Genomic DNA, 23064 nt, shown 5'->3' with positions numbered 1-23064 from the left:
TGTGTGCCAATGTGGTGTGCAGAAGGACAGTACATTTCAAATGCAGACTAAATCAAGGTGACTGAGCCCTGCTGATGAATCTGTGACAGCAAGTTGCTAGGGACCTCACACTGACATACTCCTAGCTCTGTAGAGGCTGTGTTAGTTTATCATGGGTTCCTCAGTGCCTTTGGCTCACCCTGAAAATTTAGCCTTATTTCTTCAAGGGCAGTTAGACATACCAATTACTCATACTATTATTTTTAATGTTCTGATGGAATAAGCAATGTTATTGGTTGCAATGTGTTGGTGTCTGGATTTGAGGACTTTTCTAGTATAAGAAGAGAAAACTTAACTCCTTGTGGAACAGTACATAGCATGAGATGGCTAAAAATAGTCAAGTAACCCTGTGGAAAATCTCCTGAAAAGTTCATTCTAAAATGTGTAGGAGCTGAATACGTTTGCAGCATACCAATCCCTAAGGATGTCAACAGTCACCAAGCTAAAAATAGGCAAGGATGCAGTGGGGCTGGTGACTCGGTGAATTGAAATTCTCCGATCAGGACTTCTGAGAAACTGGTTTCTGTCCAAGCATAGAAGCATAGAACCTAGTTTAGTTTTCACTCTGCATTCTTTTATGGGTCACTGTAATGCAAGACTCATCTAGCGAGCAGGTATCCCAGCATTATATGGTAACTTCTAGGATTGAGGATGATGCTAAAATTGATGAAGCATTGCTGCTAAGGTTAGAGTGAATTTAACTGATGGAATGGATATATATTTTTTTATTTGGGAACTGCAAAACTAAAAGACACTGTTTTATAATAAGGAGCTTTGATTTCCTGTGGGCTTCATTTCCTTTTTCTAAGTCGAAACCTAAAAGGCACTTATATTACACAAGATCTTAAGTAAAACTTTTTCATTTTGTAGATGACAATTACAATTTAAAACTATCATGCACAAAGAGACACAATAAATATTAAACTCCATGCACATTTCAGGCCTTTCTCCTCTCTCTCTTCCTTCCTTCCTTCCCTCCCTCCTTCCTCCCTCTCTCTCTTTTCTTTCCTTTCCTTTCCTTTTCTTTTTCTTTTTCTTTCTTTCTCTTCCAGAAAGAAACTGTGACTATCACAGGTTTCATTTTATTGTGTTATTTCTTTCTAAATTGATCACTTACTTAAACTTGTTAACCAAATCCTCACCATTTCCAATGAAATTTGAGGGCAGGGAACATTACTTATCATTTTATCTCGCTGTATGCTTTTACTGTGTGACAGAACCAGGGTTAAACATTTTAATTCCTTTTATTATATCTCAAAATAATAAGGTATATAAAATTCTTATGATTTTCATTGGCAAAAAGAGGCTAAAGGAGGCCTCAGTTTTCTAAACAATAAATATTTGAATGTATAGCCATGACAGATCTCCACTGCTAGTGATTATGTGAGATTTAGGTACATTAGTCTGGGCAGTAAATAGGACATTTTGTTTCATCTTTAAAATTCTGTTTTTGTTCAGAATGTTCTTTCTCTCAGGATTTTAAGAACAAACATGTGTGGATGTATTTGAATAATTCCACTTATTCTTAAAAATCTGGCTGAACACGAACAGAAATTTCTGATGAGAACAAAGCTGTGATTAGAAGTAAAGCAGCCACATTTTTTTCCTTATACCCATTTACTGTTTTTCTCTCTTAGAAATATCTCATCAAGACAAGCATGCAGTGTGAAAGTTGATTTTAAAAAGCAGTAATGGAGAAGCTGGTAGAATGTATTTCAGAATAATGCTAATCATTGTGCCAAGATAAAGGAAATTATGGTGGCTTAAGTTTTCAGTTCGCTACAGAAAAATCAATTATAAACCAGTTACGCTGTTGACACTAAACAATAAATCCCTGGATTTAGTTACTAAAAAAAAGCTTCCATTTTGTGAAGGTTTGTTTTGGTATGCAACAGAGGAAACTCCTAACATTGATTTTTTTGGAGAAAGAAGGGGCTATTTAAATCAGGTATTGTTAAACACAGGCGTATTCCTGATCTTAGCATGTTTCAACCAGAAATCCCTTACCTTCTCAGGAGAAAAACCCCTTTATAAAAATGCCCTGGGCTGCAGTGCTGCTGCTGTATTGTTTGTGCATCTTATCTTGAGCCCTAACTGGGCGTGGCAACTGGAGTTTTACTTGGGTATCCTGAGATAATCCTTGGCTGGGTTAAGTCTTTCTAAGAACACACAGTTACTGAATAGGCACTTCTCTTTCTTGGCTGCACATTATGATTGCCTAGAGAATTGTGGAACATGCAGATGCCTGGGGTCCGCCCCAGGGAATCACATTTAAGTATGTTGTAGTGGGGCCAGTGAAAACTATTTCATTTCAATCTCAATTAACCTTTATACAGTCACTGAGATGTTCACTGTCTTGTCACTTTCTAGTTTGGTATGATTAGGATCTTGCTGTCATTCTTTCCCTTTTGTTCTCATAAAACCAATGACACAAAGGTTAGAATCACTGAGAAAGAAAGTTTTTCAACAAGTGCAGCTCTTCTCATAGCTTTCAAATGAGCAATTAATAATTCATAACAATTAACTGAGTTATGAGTTTCTCTTTCAATACGTTTCTAAACATGAAGAGATTAAATGGTAATTGCCATAAAATTTTATGTTCTATTTCATGTGCCCAATAAAAGTTTATCTTTTGGAGCTCACTTTGTATTTCCTTTTGATATATTCATAACCAGATGCAATATACTGTATTAAAATATTTATCATTAACCTATCAAATATTAACCACTTTTAAATTGCACGGATAAAAGAAAACAAATAGGCTACTTGTTTAACTTTTCATGATTTTCTCTTGTTTAATATGATTTGAATTTGTACAATACGTGTTGATGAATTGGATGTGCTCAGAGTTTATGAGAGGTCCTGTGCCTTATAGAAATGTGTCTGAGATATTTGCATGCCCTTTACTGGTCAACTATCATCATTCTAAGGACAGTAAGTGATAGAAACAAACAAGGAAAACTTTGCATTTAGGACTCAGCCGATTCTAGGTTCATATCTTCACCTAGGGATCAGTCTGCTGCTTCTCTGACTCCCAATCACTTGGAGGGCTTGTTAATAAGCCTCCAGTGAATCTGGGGTGGGGTCAGAGATGGTAGCATTTCTAAAAAATTTCCACTTTTGCTGATACTTTTAAGTTGCAAGAATCTAGCTTACTTTTTATAAATTACAGAGCCTCAGTTCATTTTTCATAAAATGGGAATAACTGCTGAGAAGGTTTCATGGATATTACTAAGATAATGGAAATGGGCTTAGCATAGTGTCTGTCATACAGCAAGCAATGACAGATAGTGGCTATTGTTATTATTAAATATAAATAAGAAGAGCTAACCTAGCACTAAAAATGAGTGAATACACTTGGATATCTCTAAAGATCCAACTCAGACGCGAGAATCTATAATGAGATAAACACACTAAAAAAGTGGCACTGAGAAGAGAAAGGGGCTGTTACATTTGGGACTTCTCTTAAGCTGTCAGCTCCCTGACAACAGGGATCACACTTCATTTGTCTTCTTTTTTCTTATTTATTTGTTGAAATCTGATACAACTTCTGATACGTAACTGGAATTTCAATAATAGTTTAACAAAAGATTCTGTGAATTGATAAATGAATAAGTGAATGAATGGTTAAAATGACAAGTGCATGATTTGTGTGTCTCACAGCCAATTCAGTTTGCCAGGAAGGAGATACAGGTGTACTTAGCAAGACTCTGGTAAAGAAGATCTTTCATCATGGTTGAATTAAATTTAGTAACCTAAGATGAAATAACCAGTTAAGTTGTTCAATTAAGAATGATCCTATCTCATTGTAATATTTAAAGGAATATATTGAATACAGTTAGCATAGTCATATTTTATTTAAAATAAGCGAAACACTAACTCCTGAACAGCTTTAATAAAATCACCACCTTGGAAATGTTGAGGCTTGATCTTATACAAAATGCATACATTAGGTTTTGTGTGGCTTAGGATTCTTCTTGCAAAATCAATAAATTTGAATTTAACTTGATTAGAGAGAACAGAGGAGCAGTATCTCAGGAAAGACTTAACACCTTTCACAAAGGCACAAATCACAGTTCAGTCTGAGTGTCTTTTTTTACTTTCAAAATCCATGTGCACAATGTACTTATCTATACTGTTGGTTTCCATGGTAAAGGATGCAGATTAACATATGAACTAGGTCCTTAGGATCAATACTACTGATTAAAAAGTGGTATAAATATAATTCTCAAAAAACCACATTTTGTAATGTATCAGCTCTGACACATGCTCATTTTCCTAAAAGACTTGTAGTTTAGAAAAAGACTGACTACATTCTACAATGTTAATCCTACATTTTTGCAGAATAGGTGAAGGGATATTATTAAAAATATATTTTAGTATATAACTTGGTTTTGTTTTAAAATGACCATCCAGTGATGTCAGAATGATCTTGAGTGCTAACCAAGAAGATGACTCAGAGATTGAAGTTGAATAAGAGCAGATGAACTGTGTGTGGATCTGAATCTTACTGTGTATTTGCACCTATTTGAGTTGAAGTCTAACTTTATTGGAATTTACATGAAAATAATCACATGTATTGTAGTTATGTAGGCCTTTTGCAGCAATGAACAATTGAAAACAGACCCATAATTTGTAAAATAGAAAACTTGACAAAGGTAGGCTGCAAAGCACAAATGCATCTAAATAGGGTTATGTCATGACATTATTTCTGTGAGCAACAGAATGCCCTGCATTTAACAGGCTCAGCCAAACTCAGGACAGAACTGGGACAAAATTTGCAGCTCTGATGTGCATTTTATTCAGAATAATTACCTTCCATACTAAGGGTGATGGTAAAAAGGCTACATTCTCAACATGTTCTCTATGTATTTTTCTTCCTGTGCCCTTGGTATTGAAGCCTGATCTTATTACAATAATTCTTGGTTGACACTAAAGGTGATAGGTTGTTCCTGTAGAATGCAACAGGATGATTTCTCACACCAATATGAGCAATCCTGATCATATTATAGCTAGCCTGACTTCTCTTTCATTAGTGGCTGATTGTACTAAATTGATGCTAAATTGGCCTGGCTGGCTTTTAAAGTGTTTAAACAGTTGGCACTGGCTATATCTGTGAACTTGTCTTGGAAATTATATGATCAAAGCCTCTGTGTTTCTGGGAATCCCAACATTTTTCTTAAGGTCAATTAGGACCTGATGAATATGAACCAGTTAGATCAACTCCAAGTGACACTCATTTCAAAACAGAGGACACGTTTTAATGAAACAGACTTCCACCCTTATGTTCTGTCCTACTTCCTGTTTGGCAACCTCTTGGTTTTATTTAATGATTCTTCTGCTTCTTCATTTTTAATTGTTGTGTGAGTTTGAAATAAAACAAACTGTGGTCTGCAAATCCAATCCAATTCCTGTTTACTAGACCCAGTATGGTTTTTGCATATATTAAAATGAAACCACAACAAATGGAAAATAACATTTCTTGACATGTGAACACAGTAGGAAATTCAAACTTCAGTATCAACTAAAGTGTTGTTTGAACATAGCCAGATTCATTCAGTGTGTGGTATTTGTGGCTGATTTTGTGCTGTAGGGACAGAAACTGAATGACCCAAACAGTCAAATTGGTTCCTATTTGACCCTTCACATCAAAAGATTGCCAGCCTGGGAATAAAATTATGGAAGTGCTTTATTTATGTAATGCCTGGAGTAAGGAAAGGACTTCACAGACTGTAATCCACCTGGTCTCCTGAATAGATTACTGTAAGGTGGGACCAGGCTGCTGTGTTGATTCTCGGATGCCACTAGACAAAACCATGGGGAATATTAGCATGAATTGGTAAGTACATGTGGGCAGTTGCCCATGCAAGTCAGGGTTGAAGTGAGCCCAGGAGCCCAGAGAGCTCCAGAATAGACTCCTCAGGATGCACGCTAAGCACACTGTCTGCTTATCCTTTGCTGAGCATACATGATTCAGGAGCTGTGGACTCTGAATGTTTTCACAATTGAACCTACCATGTAGGGCATTTTGAAACAAGTCTCTGAGTTCAAGCTGTCTCTTGCACTATATGACCTTGGTGATTGCTCAGAATGGAGCCGGTAGTGTGTGAAGAATTAGAGCACTTTCCATGGCACAAACCTAGATCCCTCCTGCTAATGGGTGATATTAGAATCTTGATATATTATATTGGGAGTGAGTGTGGAAACTTTTCCTAACATCCCCAAATTAAAGTTATATGAAGCATCTGAGTGGGGTGGCATCTTCCTGCTGAATCAGGAGAAACTTCCCAACTGGAGACAGGCCTGGGTTTGATCTCTGACAATATGAGCCTCTTTCCCACAGGAGTACTACCCAGCATATTTGTAATGCCTACTAATTGCCACTGGCTATCCTCTGTCTTCCTAATATTTTCCTTTTAAAATTACCTCAACGAGGCTCTCACCAGCTTTGTTTAAAGAGCACTTTGTGTCACTCTTAGGAATCGCACAACAGCAACATCAAGTGCTCTTCTCAAAGTATTTATTTTCCATCACTCTTATGTATATGGTACTCAACAAGGGAAGTGATTGCTATGCCAGTAAGAAAGTTAGAAACTTGGATTAGTGTTGCTGACGTGATTGTTGAGAACAACTTCAAGTGATAGAGGTAGAAGAGCCAAAAGAATGAAACCATGAGGCTGGTCCTGCCAAAAGGCTCTGAAACTTCACAGACACAGCCTTTGTAAGTGCCATGCTGCTACTCCCTGACGACACATTCTGTGTGTGCGGTCAGCTGGAGATGTGGGAATGACATCTTAATGTAAAACAGTCAACAGGAAGAGACAGTCACTAGAGGCAATTTAAAAATTTCAAGGTGTGCGTAAGGTATTGTCCAGGGAGGTATAATTTTCAGCTCACAGAAGCAACTGGAAGCATCATCTTAAATATCTTCATCATCACAAACTGTCAGGCCAGTGGGAGTTAATCTCAAATAGTGACCAAACAAATAAACAAACAAAAAAACACCCCAGGAATGGATATGAGTGAAATTGAGATTCAATTATTATTTATAGCCCTTGTCTATATTCCCATGAAAAATGACATTTCCATTTTTTACTTGTTGAATTCTTCAGTGAAGGATTAAGCAAGTGATGTTAGCATAAAGTGAAAGTATCTTATCACAAAACTGAAAAGAGAGAAAAGGAAAGGAAGGAAGAAAAGAGGTGGTGGGAAGGATTACTATGTGATTAAAATGGCATATAGAAAAAGCGTACAATTTGCCCTCATTATATAAATTTTTTAAAAAAAGAATATAAGAGAAAGAAAACTTAAGTGTAATTTGCAGAAGAGCTATGGGGGAAAATAATCGAAATAAAAGTAGTTGTATAAGCCTTTAGCTTCTGCCTTTTGGAAAACAGGAGTGGGAACTAAAAAACGGCAAAGGAGAAGTCTGAGGGCTGAAGCCTTGGGTAAAGAGAGATTAGAGTGTCAAGGGTAGCACAGCGACAATTGTGATTTCTAAGAGAACCTGAGCGAGAGACTCTCCTGGTACCTCTCCTTTGCCCCAAGGGCTTGGTCTGAAGTCAGAACTGCAGCATGAAGAGGCCCAGGAGGCCTGTCCGTGCGACTTGCCGTTTAAATCATAACTCTCCAGACACATCAGTAACAGAAGCCTGCTCGGCTTCCATTTGAGCTATTGTGGACTCTAAAGAGCACATCATCACTCAATAACCTCTGCTGACTTCTCAAACAGCTGGGGAGAAGAAATTCTCAGAAAAATCGGAGTCACAGCCCTCATCCCTCGTTTTGCAGATGGCTCCTGCTCTAGCTTGCTGTGAGTTACATCGTAGCCCTTTCAACACCAGTTGACATCTGTGACAACCTCAGTTACATGCTCACCAAGCTGTGCTATCCCTTGTCTCTATGAAAATGTTTTCCAGAGAGATAACTCTCCTGTATTGCTATCTGCTAAGATGCTGTTTCTGAACTCTAGGTCTTGATGCAGGCTGATGACCATGTGTTTCAGTAGAAATATAATCTGCTCTGATCGCTGTTCAGCCTGAAACTGCATTAGCTTCTGTACCACTGACCACATATTGTTGTCTGCATTTGAATCCCAGTGTAAGTTAGGGTATCCACATCTTTATCCATAAATGAAGTTAAGGAAGCTCTACCATCTGCATTTTTCGTCACCTTCAAGCCTGATTTTACAACACACTGTGTGCCACACAATATGAACTAAATCAATGCTCATCCAAACCCGAAAAGTGAAACTCTTATTTATGTTGATTTAGAAGACAACCATTATTCTCAAGGTCACCTATTAGAAACAATGCATACTTTTACTTTTTTTGAAAAATTCAGTGAACATGTGTATGTCCACATACATTCGAGGACTTAATATATGCTATAGTCCACACTCTTTTTCGCCTTGAATTTCACAATTACCGTATGTGTTAGATCCTATTATTATCCATGTTTGTAGAATACAGAATCATTTTAATGAGTCCATGTAATTCTTTCTAACCCAAGAAGGTGCTAAGAGGATTAAATGCTGTTCACATCTAGCTTGGTATGACTATCAAACCAATTCAAACAATCTACTCACTTTGCTGTACTCACAGGATGTAAGTCACAGTGTCAGTGATTGAATATCTTTATTTTCTGTTCTAAGTTGAATTGTTTTTGGATTCCTGTTCCACATTTTCTCTTGTGTTAGCTCTTAGTGTTTGGAACTCTGGGCCTGGATCCCTTGGAATCTACACTTGATCTTAGCCAAAAGGCCAAGACGTTATTATCCCTTGGAATCTTCCTGCTATCTTTACAGGTCCTCCTGGAAGTTCTATGTAAACATCTGGTTACCCCAAAATATGGCTACCAATTCTACTATCAACCTTACTTTACCGCTGCAGTGATTTTAGACTGTGGTTCATGTTGCCGGGTTAGTATCTCCATCACTGATATTGTGATGTATACAAACAGGAGTCCAACTCAAGGGAAACAGAAATGTGTGTTGAAACGGATAGTATTGAGAGTGAGAAATTGGCTGGAGGGACAATTTCAAGAAAAAAACATGTTTGGAGACACAAGAATGACATGAAAAATGTTTTTCAACCAATAGCACCATATAATCAGAACAGACATGTGCTATAAAACTAAAGCATGTGTTTAAGTATTCTACTATGACAGGTGTTTTCCCGTTAGTTGCTGGATTTGCTGGAGTTTTAAGAGATCTCAGAAAGGCACTTTGGAATCTTGCTGAAATCATTGTTTACTAACTGACTTTATGATTTCTGTATTTTGAAATAGAATATCCACCCTAGGAGGAGCTTAAGGAAGAGAAAGGAAATTTCAGAGAAAAACTTGAGAGCTCAAAGGCATGGTTAAAATGTTAACGCTGCTGTTTACAAAAAGCTAGTTTCATGAAAGCTATTTAATACTTCTGAAACATACTGTGTTATCTCATACAGTTTTGCCCAATAAGTTCTTTTTCAGAAAACTTCCACTCAGGTTCCAATATTTAACTCAAATGCTGCTTTTCCCCATTTTGATTCCATTAGTAATAGCAAACACATACATCTTCCTTAGTTCAAATTATCATAATTCCTTAGTTCTTTTATCGTAATTGTTAGGTTACATGTCTGCTGTTACTGGCAGCCTCTACCATTCATCCATTACCCAAATACTAGAAAGGAATCAATCTGCAGTTAAGAGAATGGATGCATTTGTCTCTAGCATCTCAGTACATAGAACTGTTGTTGCCACGTAATTATAAATTCTACAAGCAGTAGATAAAGCATTCTATCATTTTCTAAATTTTCTGTAGAAATTGGCTATAGTGTAGATATTGACTGTGAAGAGTTCTTGTATGCTGACTTTGCTACAAATGGAAAGTAAGAAAAAAACAATTCTAGAGTCAGGCTGTTCAGTATGGTAGACCCATATGGCTACGTGGACCTGCAACATGGGTGATCCTAGTTTAGACACTGTGCAGGTATGTAACACACATATAATTCTAACGACAATGCAGAAAAATGAAAAATACACCTTAATAATTTTGTTATTTCTTACATCTTGAAATAATAGTATTTTAATGTGTGTGTGACATTAAGCAAATTGTTAAAATTAATTTCTCCTATTTATTTTCACTTATTAAATGTGGACAACAAAAATTCCATGTTATCCACATGGTATGTATTATTTTCTATGAAATTGAAGTGTCAGGGGATAAGTCTTGTGATTCTTTAATATTCTTGAGCTCATTATGCATATAGGTATAATAGGAAGTTTATGTACAACTAAAAAGGAGAAAAATCTGCAAATGACAGAAGAAAGCCTTTGCTCAGATTCTCACATTTCTTCTCCCTGCATATACTGACATGCCACCTGGCTCAACAAGCTTTTACAAAGACCCCACAGTCTCCAGAGAAATGAGGCTTAACCAAATGACATCCGTCTAAGGTTTGCTGCTTGCTACCTAACCTCAGAGACTTAAAATCAATATTGATTTTTGTCATTTATTTTATCTTGGCATTTAAATATCTCTTAAATTTATTACCTTTAGGTTTCTAGTTAGGATGCAGTGATGAGTATGACAGCAAGGTGTTAATAAGTTATGTAGATATCATTTAATTTATGAACTCTGAAGCTCCAGGGTAGCTTTCAGCTCAAGAAATATATTAACCACATGTGCATCACCCTTCATTTCGCGGTGAAGATTTTCTAGCCGGGTTCCTATTGTGCCACTTAATTTATGGTCTGGCCAGGTACATGGATCTCCATATAATATTTCAATGTAAGTTGCTCCAGGCATCAGAAGAGATGAAGATGAGCTTCAAAGAAGCCAGGTGGACAGCTGATGGATTGCTCTCCCGCACATTGGGCCGGAGCAGTAAGTAGCTTTTAAAGCTTGTCGGTGGTTTGGGTCTTTTTCTGCTCTGAAAAGCTGCACGTACCGGCCCAGACAAGCAGAATCAGCCATGCTGCAGCAGGCAAAGGGCAGCTCCCAGATTTACTTACGTTGACAGCCGTAGTGCCAGGAATTTCCTGGCAGACACTCATCACACTTAGGCCCTGTTGTTCCAGTCTTACACTCACAAAATCCTGAGCCATTACAACGGTCATGGATTGAGCCCAAAGGGTTACAATAACACTCTGTAGAAACAAGACAACACACAGGCTGGAGAAAAGTCCACATGGCTTAGAGGTCATCAACATAGGAGCATCACTTACTTAAATGCTTCACTTACTTGAAGAAACATGTCCAATAATGAAACGCTTTGGCAAATATGGCTATTTCTGGACCATTTATTTACTCGCCCTGTCTTCCATGATACCATTTTATCTTTTAGGAGAAAATCAACTGAAAACTTCCAAAAGAATAAGACATCATGCTTGTCACTACTAACAGATCGCAATGGGGGTTTCATTTGTTACAGCATTTTCAGATGGTTTAACGAATACTATGAGAAATTAACATATAAGGATAAATCAATATGCCATCACTGTAATATCTGTTTTAAGTTATTCAAATGGACTTATCTGTTAGTTTTTTTTACAAATTTTTAAATAGTTTTAAATATTTGTCTTTTGAAAGTCGAATATGAATGCAGTTTATTAATTCAAAGATCATTTGGCTTTATTATTTGGGAGAGCACCTTGACTTCTTTGAGTATATACTGTTTGTGATGAGTTTTTAAATACTGGATTTGCTAGGTGCGTTAGTATAGAATCTAAGAGACCTAAATTAAAACTGTGAAAGAAAAATTTTGAAATCAAACAAATTTCACCATAGATAAAATTGAGATGTTAATCTCTCATTGTAGTGTCTGCTGGCAGGACAATAGTAAAAAAAAATTGCTTCCTATAGAGGGTATTTTTACTTCTGAAGTTTCATTTTGACAGCCTCCTTACGTACAAATGATTATGTTGTCTGCCTTCTACCTTACCTGCAAACAATTCACTTTTTAAAAAACATCATTTACAGGGCCTGGCGCAATAGCATAGTGGTTAAAGTCCTTGCCTTGCACACCTGGGATCCCATATGGGTGCTGGTTTTAATCCTGGCAGCCCTGCTTCCCATCCAGCTCCCTGCTTGTGGCCTGGGAAAGCAACTGAGGACAGCCCAAAGCCTTGGTACCCTGCACCAGCGTGGGAGACCCAGAAGAGGATCTGGGCTCCTGGCTTCGAATCAGCGTAGCACCAACCATTGTGGTCACTTGGGGAGTGAATCATCAGATGGAAGATCTTTCCTCTCTCTCTCTCCTCCTATCTGTATATTTGACATTCCAATAAAAATAAAATAAATCTTAAAATAAAAACATCATTTACAGAACCATGGCTAATGTTAGAAGTTGGGTTAATGGGAACAGCCTTGAAAGGTCATATCTTATTCCAAGAAACTAGGAAGATTATGCAGAATTGTCAGGTTACCCAACAACATGAAACATTTTGGGAGGGTTGACTGCATCATGGTTGTTAAAGTCCCTGTGTTTGCTTTGTTATACGTAAGACAACTCTGATAACCTGAGCTTGGGTTTCAAGGAGAATTAAAAAGAATACATCAAAACCTTGAGATACGTTTGGCAAGGTCTGCGAACTGAGTTTCATTCTAATGCCAAGCTTATTAGCAGAGATTATTAACATGATTACCCAAGGTCGCAGAGCATGCATCCTCTAGCTTCCAGCTTAATGATCAAGTTTACATAAAACAGAAGCATGCAAGGATGCCATCTTCACGTAATTGTCGTGTCATCACAGAGTAATTATATGCATCTTAGAGAAATGTCTGCTTTTGTAATTTGTCTGAAAATAAATTCACCAGTCACCACAAGGTAGTAATCACTGCGGCAGGAAAGACTGGCCAGCTGCACTGTGTATTTGCTGCAATATAAAATGATATGAATATATTAAAACATCTGTTTGAACAGACTACATTTTGTCAAAGGTATGAACTGCTTCTTCACAGTCTGGATGGTGAATCGGATTGTCAATGGTTAGAAAATTGGCGAAATGCCTTTTATTTTGTTTTAATTTCAGAAGACTCAGACGAACTTCAAAGTTTTCAAGATTAGTGCTTAATCCGTGAAACTGAGTTGTGTAACAGCCATTCATTCTCATTAGTGCTTTCTACACAAAATAATATTAAAAGTAACTCTCAATTACGTGTGGTGAAACCTCTTAAATATAATACTCAGCCCTGCCATAAGCCCTTTGGGGAGCTTAAACACGGAAAATGGTGACTAGGTCTCACAGAGCAAAAACGTAGCAATGGCGCTCCAGAGCAGACCTCAGACTTAACCTTAGCCTTGTCCACAGGTAATCCCAGTGGGGCAGATGAAGTTCACAGCACTTTTGGGAAACTATTGCGGACTCATGGTAAGAACACGAAGCATTGTATGTAAAGACTAAAGACACAACCCCAAAAAGACAGAAGCCCTTATCAGTCAAAATATTCAGATCATTTTTAAAAAAATAATTTTTCATTTTAGGAAAAGATCAGCAACTTAAGAGATTTTAGTGTATTTGTGTGGAGATAAGGGATATAATAACTGAAAATGTTCATATTTGTTCTAAAGAATTTTACTTGGTTGAAGAGTATCAAATACTAACGGGGGATTTGTTTGCTCAATAAAATAAAATTCCCCAAAGTTTTGTATTTTTAAATATCAAATTTTATAGAAATGGAGAAAACAACTGTGTTTGGTTTTTAAGTACAGAAATGTAAACATGGCTATTAAAATCTTCTCTATTTTGTCTATATGTGGTTTGCAAATAAAAACAAGATGGGCTATCTTTCAGTTCATGGAAAATCAAATACAGGTTTATTAATAATAATAAAAAACAGCTCTCAAAATGGATGTGAAGAAACAGATTTTGTAGTTCATTGACTACTTCAGGACTGGGAAAAGGTCACTCTGAGTAAAATATATTGGAATACTGTTAAGTTCCCTGTTATGAGACCTTTTATGCAATAAACGCTTTCTGTGGATGTCTTTTTCTTTGATTTCTTTAAAGTAGTAATAAATATTGTAAAACATTTTAATGTTATGTATTTTATACCTAAGTGATTCAGTGTTTTCCTATGTGCCTAATTATTCTACCTTTTCTGTTGGGTCCATACTGATGGTATGACATTTATTTATTTTTACAAATGCCATTCGGTGAGACATGCTCTGCATTCAGAGTTCAGATGGCTCCTTGTCACTTGGGTTTTATTAATATCTGTATATCTTTGCAACTCAAGTGTTATGAAGGCAATAGGACTTCTGTTCAAAAACTCAAAATGGAATTGTTGCTGGCATCCCCAATGTGTAATATAAGTGCCAATGTGGAAAGCTCAGCTCTGCTAACTTGTGTCATAATGGCTGAGCTACAGTGCTCAAATGCTCAAACTTCAAAGTCAGGGGTGCCTTTGTTAAAGCTTTCTGATTTGGGACAATTTGTTTTATTTTTCTCAACTAGAAAATAAGATAAAGTATTGGTGAGACACTTACCTCACACTTTTGTTCAGGAAGATTACATTTTAAAATTGCAAATTGACTTATGATTAATTATTTCCTGTGCGTGCTACATGTCCCTGATTTGGGCAGGTGGCTAGGTGACTTACCTAAGGCACCCAGCTACCAATTGCCAAACTGAGTCTTGAAACCAGGGTTCTAGCCTTTAATTCACAAATAATAAATCAAAAAGCACCTTGAAAAATGGAAAATGCTATGAACATAAACAGTGTTATGCATTCATGGCACAATCTAATCCAAAACAACCGTAGTTATTTTATGTGAAACTTGGTGAGAATCGTAAGATCTTGGAAATACAATCATAGAACCATGACACCATGAATACAGGTTGAATAAGTTCCTTTTTGATGAAAGTTATCTGTCACTTTTCAGTTTATACTATTTAATTTTATGCTCTGTATAGTTAACCACAAACACATCCATCAGCATTTCAAATATACGCATTACTTTCAAGTAGATTATGAATGAAATTCCATTTATTATTCCCCCCCCAATTTCCCTTTCTTGAAGACACATTCCACTAAACAAAAGATAGAAGATTTTCTGAGGGAGAGAGGCACTTGTTCCTCTTCATGCCACAACTGCAGAACCCATTGGCAAGGGGATGGAGGGCCCTGCTTGAGGGACCCTGTGGTCCCAGCTTTCCAGGGTTCATGTATCAGGGAAGCTATGAGAAACAACTACAAATGTGGTTTTGAGAAATTGCTCCTGTTTTGGGGGTAGTTTTCTACAGGAAAATTCAATAAATGGAATTTCATTTACTATGGATGGAAAAAGCAGGCAAACTTCTACATTACCAGCAGCTTTCAATTCCAAATGGCAACATTTAAAATCCATCAACATTTGTTGATCACCAATTATGTGCAAGAGTGTGTACTCCCATATTTCATATCTATAATTAAATTCTGTATAATGAGTTTCCATTTTGAATGTTGAATCTATAATTTATGGCTATATGATCAGGTCGAAATTACCAGGTTTTAAAATTTTCATGCAAAATAAAAAAGGGAAGAAAGAAAAATCTTCAGCCCCTAAACATGATTTCTCAGATTATCATTTTTAAAGCAACAACAACATATGGGCTCAAAATATACACTCCAGCTATGATTTCAACCAGTACAATGAATTCCAAGTTTAACAGAAGGATATTTGCCCCATTGGGGAAGGTCATTTGGGCTCAGCTCTGATGTCAACACCAGCCTCTCGACCCTAAATAGCTCCCCGTAGCTGGAAAAGCACAGAACTATAGCTGAAAGTATAATAGAACTGACCTATGCACACATTCTCATCGTCCAGCTGTGCAGAAGCATTTCTGAAGTAGCCCAGCCTGCATAACTCACAGTGCTGCCCTCTAGTGTTGTGTTTACAGCTCACGCAAATGACTGTATTTAGCAGATCGATATAACTGCATCGATTGGAGTGGCCGAAGCATTCACAATCTTGCAAGGAAGAACAGAAATGTATACAGAGTGTATACAGTGGCAGAGTAATAGCACACCACATGCTCAGATAAAATGAGGGATGGAGAAAAGATGGTGCAATGGCATTACACACATGTGATTCAACATGGCATATGGTGAGAACAGGTGGTTATGACCGGCATGGATATAGCATCTGTTTCAAGCAGGTTAGAAAGGTCAGACATTCATAACATGACTTAAAATTGGTAATTCTTGGCAGACAAGATGAACAGAAGCATTCGCAGGTGTACACCTTTTAAATTTTGGGAAGTCTCAGGTGCCATTGACATAAAATTCTAATATTCGTACAAGGAGAATTTTATGATCTTGCATCGTCTATGCCATTTTGTCTTTCTATCTGCAGTGTTAGAAAGGGGGAGGGTAGTATGTGAGCACTGAAATGGGGATCTGCATCCTCGTGGCTCCTTTGGGTCACCTCCATTGATATCAAATCAGCAATTCAGCCAAGTTTTCATAAAAGTTATGGAAATGTAATTATTGACCCTGCCCAACAGGAGAAGATGGAATTCTTGGGCCTTTCTTTAGGGCAAATCTGCATGTTTACCTGTGTGTGAAAACACTGCAAACAGGATAAATATTTGTATAAAATGTATGTCTAAGATTTGTTTTTACATTTCAAATAAAATCCATAAAAGGACTAGACAGCTACTGCCTTGCCAAATTTGGTTTTCCTTATCTTTCTTGAATGTTAACACTTCTATTGAGCTTAGGTGCGATGGTGGAAGGAACCAGACAGGAGATGGAGAAAAGAAGATGGAAATCTTATGGAGCAGTGAGGGATGACTGCATTTCTTCTTTCTTGCATCTCAAACAAGGCCAGAGTTATTGTTGATAACCCTAATGTTCATATTAAAGTGTAAGATTTAATGAGGCAGGAAGTTTGTTTTATTTTCTGAAAATATGATGATATAGAATGTCAACCATGATCCTTTAAACTCTGTCTAGAAATACCCCTCTCATTAATACCAAGCTCTGTCTTATTGTACAAGGAACTCAAAGGCAGTCACTCACTGACATATGCATTCATTCAATGAATATTTTGTTGCATTGAGCTCTGCTAGGATGGGAGCTATGCTAGCTGCTGTGTTTCTCTTTTAGCTTACATCTAATTTTGGAAACAATGCATGTTGATCACTAGATGAGAAGCAAATAACTGTTATCAAGAAGGAAGAATATAAAGAGATGATGAGCTTTAAAATAATTTTAAATAATCTGCTAACACTCATCAGAGCAGTGCGCATTTATCAGAGAGCTGTGACCAAAGTACTGATGGAATGATCCAAATTTGGATATAAGCAGTAGAAAGCATTGGAAAGCATTAGAAAGCTAAGAAGAGCAAATACTCCAGTCAGCACCTAGAAAACCTCAACTGTTTAAGAAAGAGAAGAGAAGATTCTAGAGCCAAGCAACTTCTTATATCTGAGATCAGCTGTAACAGGATCTATGTGTGTGCAGGAAGGAGGTGGGCATAGGGACAGGGAAACTATGAAGGGGGACAGAAGGCAGTGGGAGAATCTAAAGTAGGAGATGAAGCAACAAAACACCTGAATAAATTCAGTTGCTAAAGTACTCCAAGTTAATAATAATACCACCTATAATTAAGAGTTACAAGGGTAGATGCAGATCTGGCCTAGCAGTTAAGACACACAATGGGACACATGACTCACATGAGACTGCCTGGATCTGATACCACTTCCAGCTTCTTGCTAATTCAGACTTTAGGAAGCAGCTGCAATTGGCTCAAGCAGTTGGATTCATGCTCCCCAAAAGAGATACCTGGATTGAGTTCCTGGCTTCTGGCATTGGCTCATCCCAACACCATCCCTTGCAAACATTTAAGGAGTAAACCAGCAGATGGATGCTCTGTCTGTTTGTCACTTAATGTCTTTCTGCCCATCAACTTAAAAAAAAAAAGCAGAGATGTAGTTGCCAAAATAAATTTTCTTGGAAAGTGATGAGTGTTTCATCCCAATCTGCCAACTTCTTGGTTACAAATTGTTGGCCTTTTTGTCTTCCTTAGAGACTGGGCTTTTAGAGTCTTCCTTTGTTGAGTTCAAAATCAGAGCTGCTCTTCTGGCTTGGCGCCTTCAGGAGATGTTGCAGCTCTTCAAGGACATTTTCAGATCTGCCCGGACCCTCTGTGTAACGGTCAATGAAAGTCCTGTTCCCAGGGTCCTTCTTAAAAAGAGGTACCCTACTGGCTGTCCTTATACAGGGTCTTCACCCTCAGCTTGGTCCTTGGGATGCCTAGTTCAATTCCCTCTCTTTTTTCAAATACATTTTTTTTTTATGTGCAAACATTCATTCTGGGAACTTTCTGGTAATATATAGAAGCTGGTAGTCAGCAAACTCACTTAGCAGCTGAGACAAACATAACTGGATAACTAGAAAGTAAGACACATGTGCTAGGAAAACAGAACAGTTACACGAAACAATCTATGTGAAAGGAGAAATCTCTTTAATTGGGAGGGAATTAGGAAGTGTCTTGTAGGGCCTGTACTCTGAATATTTCTTGAGGGCAGGTATGGTTTATATTTTTATGTTGGGGGAAAAAACCACTTTGTTTCCTTAAAGAAAGGATGAAAGGCGCATTTTTGGATAAAACGAATTGAATGAGGAATGTACCAAGGCATGAAGTTGGGAAATGTAGAGTACAAGGTCAGAGAATGTTCGTAATGTGGATCACTTGTGGTATTTCAGGGACCCTGTAGGACCTGCCAAAGGCTGGAAATACGGCTTAGCCCCATTTTATAAAGTCTTTTCAAAGAAAAATATACCTGTAAAATGTCCAGTTTAATACTTTAAGACCCATTTCATGAGTCTCCATAGATGCACCAAATGTGACACTATTGCCTGGTACTTTTTGAGTTTAGTGAACAGTATACATTTTTGTGGCAATAACTATCTATTTATGGGTCTTCTCTGAGAACTATTTATTTGAATCAGAAAAGTTAAATAACTATACAAGTAACAAAATTATCAACTAAAATCATATTATATACTCATTTCCAACGTATGTGGATAAAGATGTTTAATAAACATTAATGGGTTTTATAATACACAAAAAAAATGGGCCAGTAAAACTTGTTTAAGACTTGTAGGAAGCCTCTGAGATTTCAATAAAGTTGCCTTCTCTGACTACAACATCTTTGAGAAGATTGAATGAGGAAAAGACCCTTGCAAGTTATTTCAGAAATATGACAGTATACATATACATATTACATAAGCATTTCAAATATAATTATGAGATTGCTGTATAATTTTTCAGTGTTCTGTTAATTTACCACTTTTTAATATCTGTCTTTCAACGCGGGCATGGAAACCATTAATGATTATTAATGATGCAGTTTGGAGGGCATTATCATATTAAGATGTTGAAGGGAAGGTATTAGTAGTTTAATAGATTTTTATTCTCCAATTCTCTGACCTGCCTTCTCTTCTTACAAGGTGTGGAGCTCATGGGTGTTTTCTTCTTGGGTCCATTCTTAGAAGTGCTTTCTTTGATTTACACTTTAACCCTCCCATAATTTAACCAGCCTGATGCTGGTTAAACTCAATTCTCCACAGCTATATGCCTACATCTTAACAACTAAATGTGGTGAGAATAATTTTGAAATAAGTCTGTTCATGGCCTTAAATCACAATTTTACATTCTGAGTTTCCAGACAACTTTGTGCCAGTAGGTGCTTCTGGGCCATCTCTGTCATGATTCTCCCTAACCTCGCTACATCTCATTGCTTTCTCTTTCTTTGTTCCTACTTCCTTGAATGTCTGAGGCTTGGTCCTTGGAACTCACTGTTCTTTAGGTTAATCTTACCCATTTTTCATCTGGCCCTGGCTTTAAAACTATCATTATGTGAGTCATTCCAAAATAGTTTTTCCCAGTTACCTATGAGATGTCACTTAGACTCATATGCTGTTTTCATAGCGTTTTAAATACATTTGCTTAGGTGTTTAATAAAGCTCTCAATTTAACATCTCCAAAACTGAGCTCTTGGGCCATCTTCCTAAGCATGCTTCTCATCCAGTAAGTGATGACTCTAACCTTCAATTGCAAGGCTTAAAATGCTGGGAATTATTCTTGATTCCTTTTTTTTCCCAACACCCTACAACCAATCCTTTAGCAGATACTCTTGTTTTTGCCTTTAAAATATATTCTGAATCTCACTATCTCTATCCATCCTCAATATCTTATTCCAAGTCAATGGCACATTCCACTCTTACCTGAAGAATTGATATTGTCCCCAAATCACACCTAGTTTCTACCTCTAGGATAATCTCCTTTGGAAGTTACGTCACTCCTCTGCTCACAATCCCAAAGTGTTCCTTTTCCATTCAGAATAAAAAGAGAAGTTCAGGCATTCCCCAGGGGTCTGACCAGTAGCTCCCCAAGGGCCTCAGTGCAACCTCTTCACTTGCTAGAAAGTGCTTACATGTTGCTCCTGAAGCATGCCAGGGACCACCATGAGTTTCGCTCTAGTCACCTCTCTGGAATTCTTCTTCCCCCAGTGTTTCCATGACTTGCTTCCTCATTTCCTTTGTAGGTCTCTGTTCAGAGACCTCTGACCATTTATCTGAAATAACAACCCTAAACTGAAATATTCTATTTCCTTAGTTTCCTAAACCTTTTAATTTTTTTTCATAGAACAGATAACATCTAAAACATATATACAAAAAATTCTTCTCCTTTGTTTTGAGTATAAATTCATGAGGGCAGCCTGTTCATTGTTGTAACCGTGTAACTTACAGTTTTTTTCAGGCAGAAACTTGGCACTCAGAAAATGTTGTGAATGAATGAATGAATGATGATTCAATGGCACCTTCCTTTGAGAGACAGAGGAAGACACAGAGGAAAACTATAGCAGATTTCACCCTTCCATGTTTGAATTCCCTAAGAGTATTGGGCTAAATCCTATATACTAAAGAAATTAGACAGCAGGCCCCCAGCAAGACATAACTGAGCTCATGCCTGTGTTGGTCAGAACTTGACCATATGAGAAAGTGCAAATTGGTGTGGGTAGAAACAAAAAAGGCAGATTGCTAAAACCTGCTGAAGAGCTTTAAATCTCAACTTCTACTGTAGGCCATTTATATATGTATCTATATTTATTTCCGACATATTTCATCACTTCTGTGCATTCAAAGGCAATGGAGTCTAAAATGTATTAACATGCTGTGACATGGCTAGATGGGCAACACATGGTTGTTGAGAAGCATTACTCTGTACCAGACACTATGTACTAGGAAACAATACCAAATGCGACCAACTCCTGCAGACTCTAGTGAGAAGATTTCCCACTCATGGCACTAATGAATTTTGGACTAACTGGTGGCTGAGTATGACTGTTCTGAGCATCGGAAAATATTCAGAAGAATCCCCACCCCTAGCAATAGCAGCAAACACCAAGTGTCCGTAACCAAATTCAGACATTGGGGGTAAAATTCCCCTACCTCACAGATGCACTATGAGTGCTATTGGTCTAGTGGGAAGACAGGAAAGAAATATTCTACTCAAGTATGTATCACATATAAGGTATATATTTCATCATATAAGGCAGTTATGATTCTAAGTTGTTTAGTCTCCCGCTATTTAAGAGTAATAAAGGATACTGGCATTTTAGAAGTGAGAACGTGCAAAGTGAACTTTTCAGATCAGGAAAGGTCCAAGTCTCTTCTTAGGTTAACAAGGTGCCTTCTGACTAAGATTGGCTGGGAAACCCATGAATGCAGGAGTTAGAAGAAAACAAAAAGTTGGAGACACATACAAGAAAAAGAACATTAAGGAGTGGAGATTAAATTTCCCCTTTCTGCCTTTTTCTTACCATTCCCGTGTAAGCTGTATCTATATTATTATGCCATCCATTACATTTAGACCACACAAAATATTCTGGATGTGCAATAAATGCATTCTTGCTTCCTTTTTACTTTTCTCCTTCTTTTGTTTTGTGTGAATGAAGCATATTCATTCAAATCTATAGCTAATGAAAATTTATTTTACTTGTCCAAAGGCAAAGGAATTGGGAAAGAGACTTCAGACAGAAGGCAAAGGCAACTCTAAGTACTTTCCCTTTGCTGTATTGACACGGTGATGTCTTACGCATTGGTGGCAGTCATGTTGCTCCTGCACTGCTGGTCCTTCCCCTGACTTGTATCCTTGAGCAGCTAAGAGGCTCTACCACACACATTGCACAGTGACATTGTGGGTTTTTTTCTGAAAAAGTTTACTTCATTAGGTGGCTGCTTTCTGCCTCAAGGGATGTGTTTGGATCTCATTAGTGCAATGTTCTCAAGAAACTAGAGATTCTATAATACAGCGTCAAATTCCAGGTCAAGGGTCCTCTTGTATATCCAGCGTGTTTCAACACAACATGACAGAGTCAGATGTGTAACATTCCCTTTTGCCTCTGCCTCCTTCACCTTTGTTCTTTCTACAGATTCACATACCATGCTAAAGAATGGCATCCCCACTGTGGCTTTAAGAACTGTCCCCCATCATACACCACATGTCTAAATCTGCTTGTTACCTTCTGAACTGTTGGCTAAAACTGTTGGCCTAAAAACTTATTTGTCAAAATTAGAAACCCATTTGGATTCCCTTCAAAAGGGAGTCTTCAGAGTTCCTTAGTTAAATGCATATTGTAAGAAAAGTTTCACACATGAGGTAAGACAGGAGGTTCTTCTTCCCAACTCCTGACCTTTCCCTCATCTTTCTCCTGTTTTTTACATGCCAAGGAAGGAAAAATTCAACAACATTGATTAAAATCTGGGAAATGATTTGACTAAATTCAATAAGAGATAGGGAAGCTATTACAGTTATTTTAATCCAAGAGGTTCAAACTAAGTTCAGATTTAGTTAATATAAATCTACTTTGTAATAGTAGGTGTTTGTTTCATAGGGTAAGAGAAAACCAACCAAGAAAACAACATATGCCCAACAGTCAAGGGTAGAAAACAAGTCACATTTGTCACACAGGACATTTAAAGGAAAATGATGAAATAATAACAAGAGTCTTTATGTTTCCTGAAAAATCTTCCTTTTGTGAACG

General features: G+C 37.4%; 1 protein-coding gene across 1 annotated transcript in view; it reads right to left on the bottom strand.

Annotated features, from left to right (window-relative positions):
• Positions 1-23064, bottom strand: part of NTNG1 (netrin G1) — a 360887-nt gene that overhangs the window by 29473 nt on the left and 308350 nt on the right. Inside the window, exons 6-7 of the mRNA XM_004581993.2 lie at positions 15809-15976; positions 11038-11172 (exon numbers count right to left, since the gene is read on the bottom strand). Of these exons, the coding sequence (XP_004582050.2) occupies positions 11038-11172; positions 15809-15976 (303 nt within the window). The remainder of the gene's footprint in view (positions 1-11037; positions 11173-15808; positions 15977-23064) is intronic.

Source organism: Ochotona princeps, chromosome 2, assembly GCF_030435755.1.
Source record: "Ochotona princeps isolate mOchPri1 chromosome 2, mOchPri1.hap1, whole genome shotgun sequence".
In the NCBI taxonomy this organism is placed as follows: domain Eukaryota; kingdom Metazoa; phylum Chordata; class Mammalia; order Lagomorpha; family Ochotonidae; genus Ochotona; species Ochotona princeps.
This window is presented reverse-complemented; position numbering and strand designations above follow the sequence as displayed.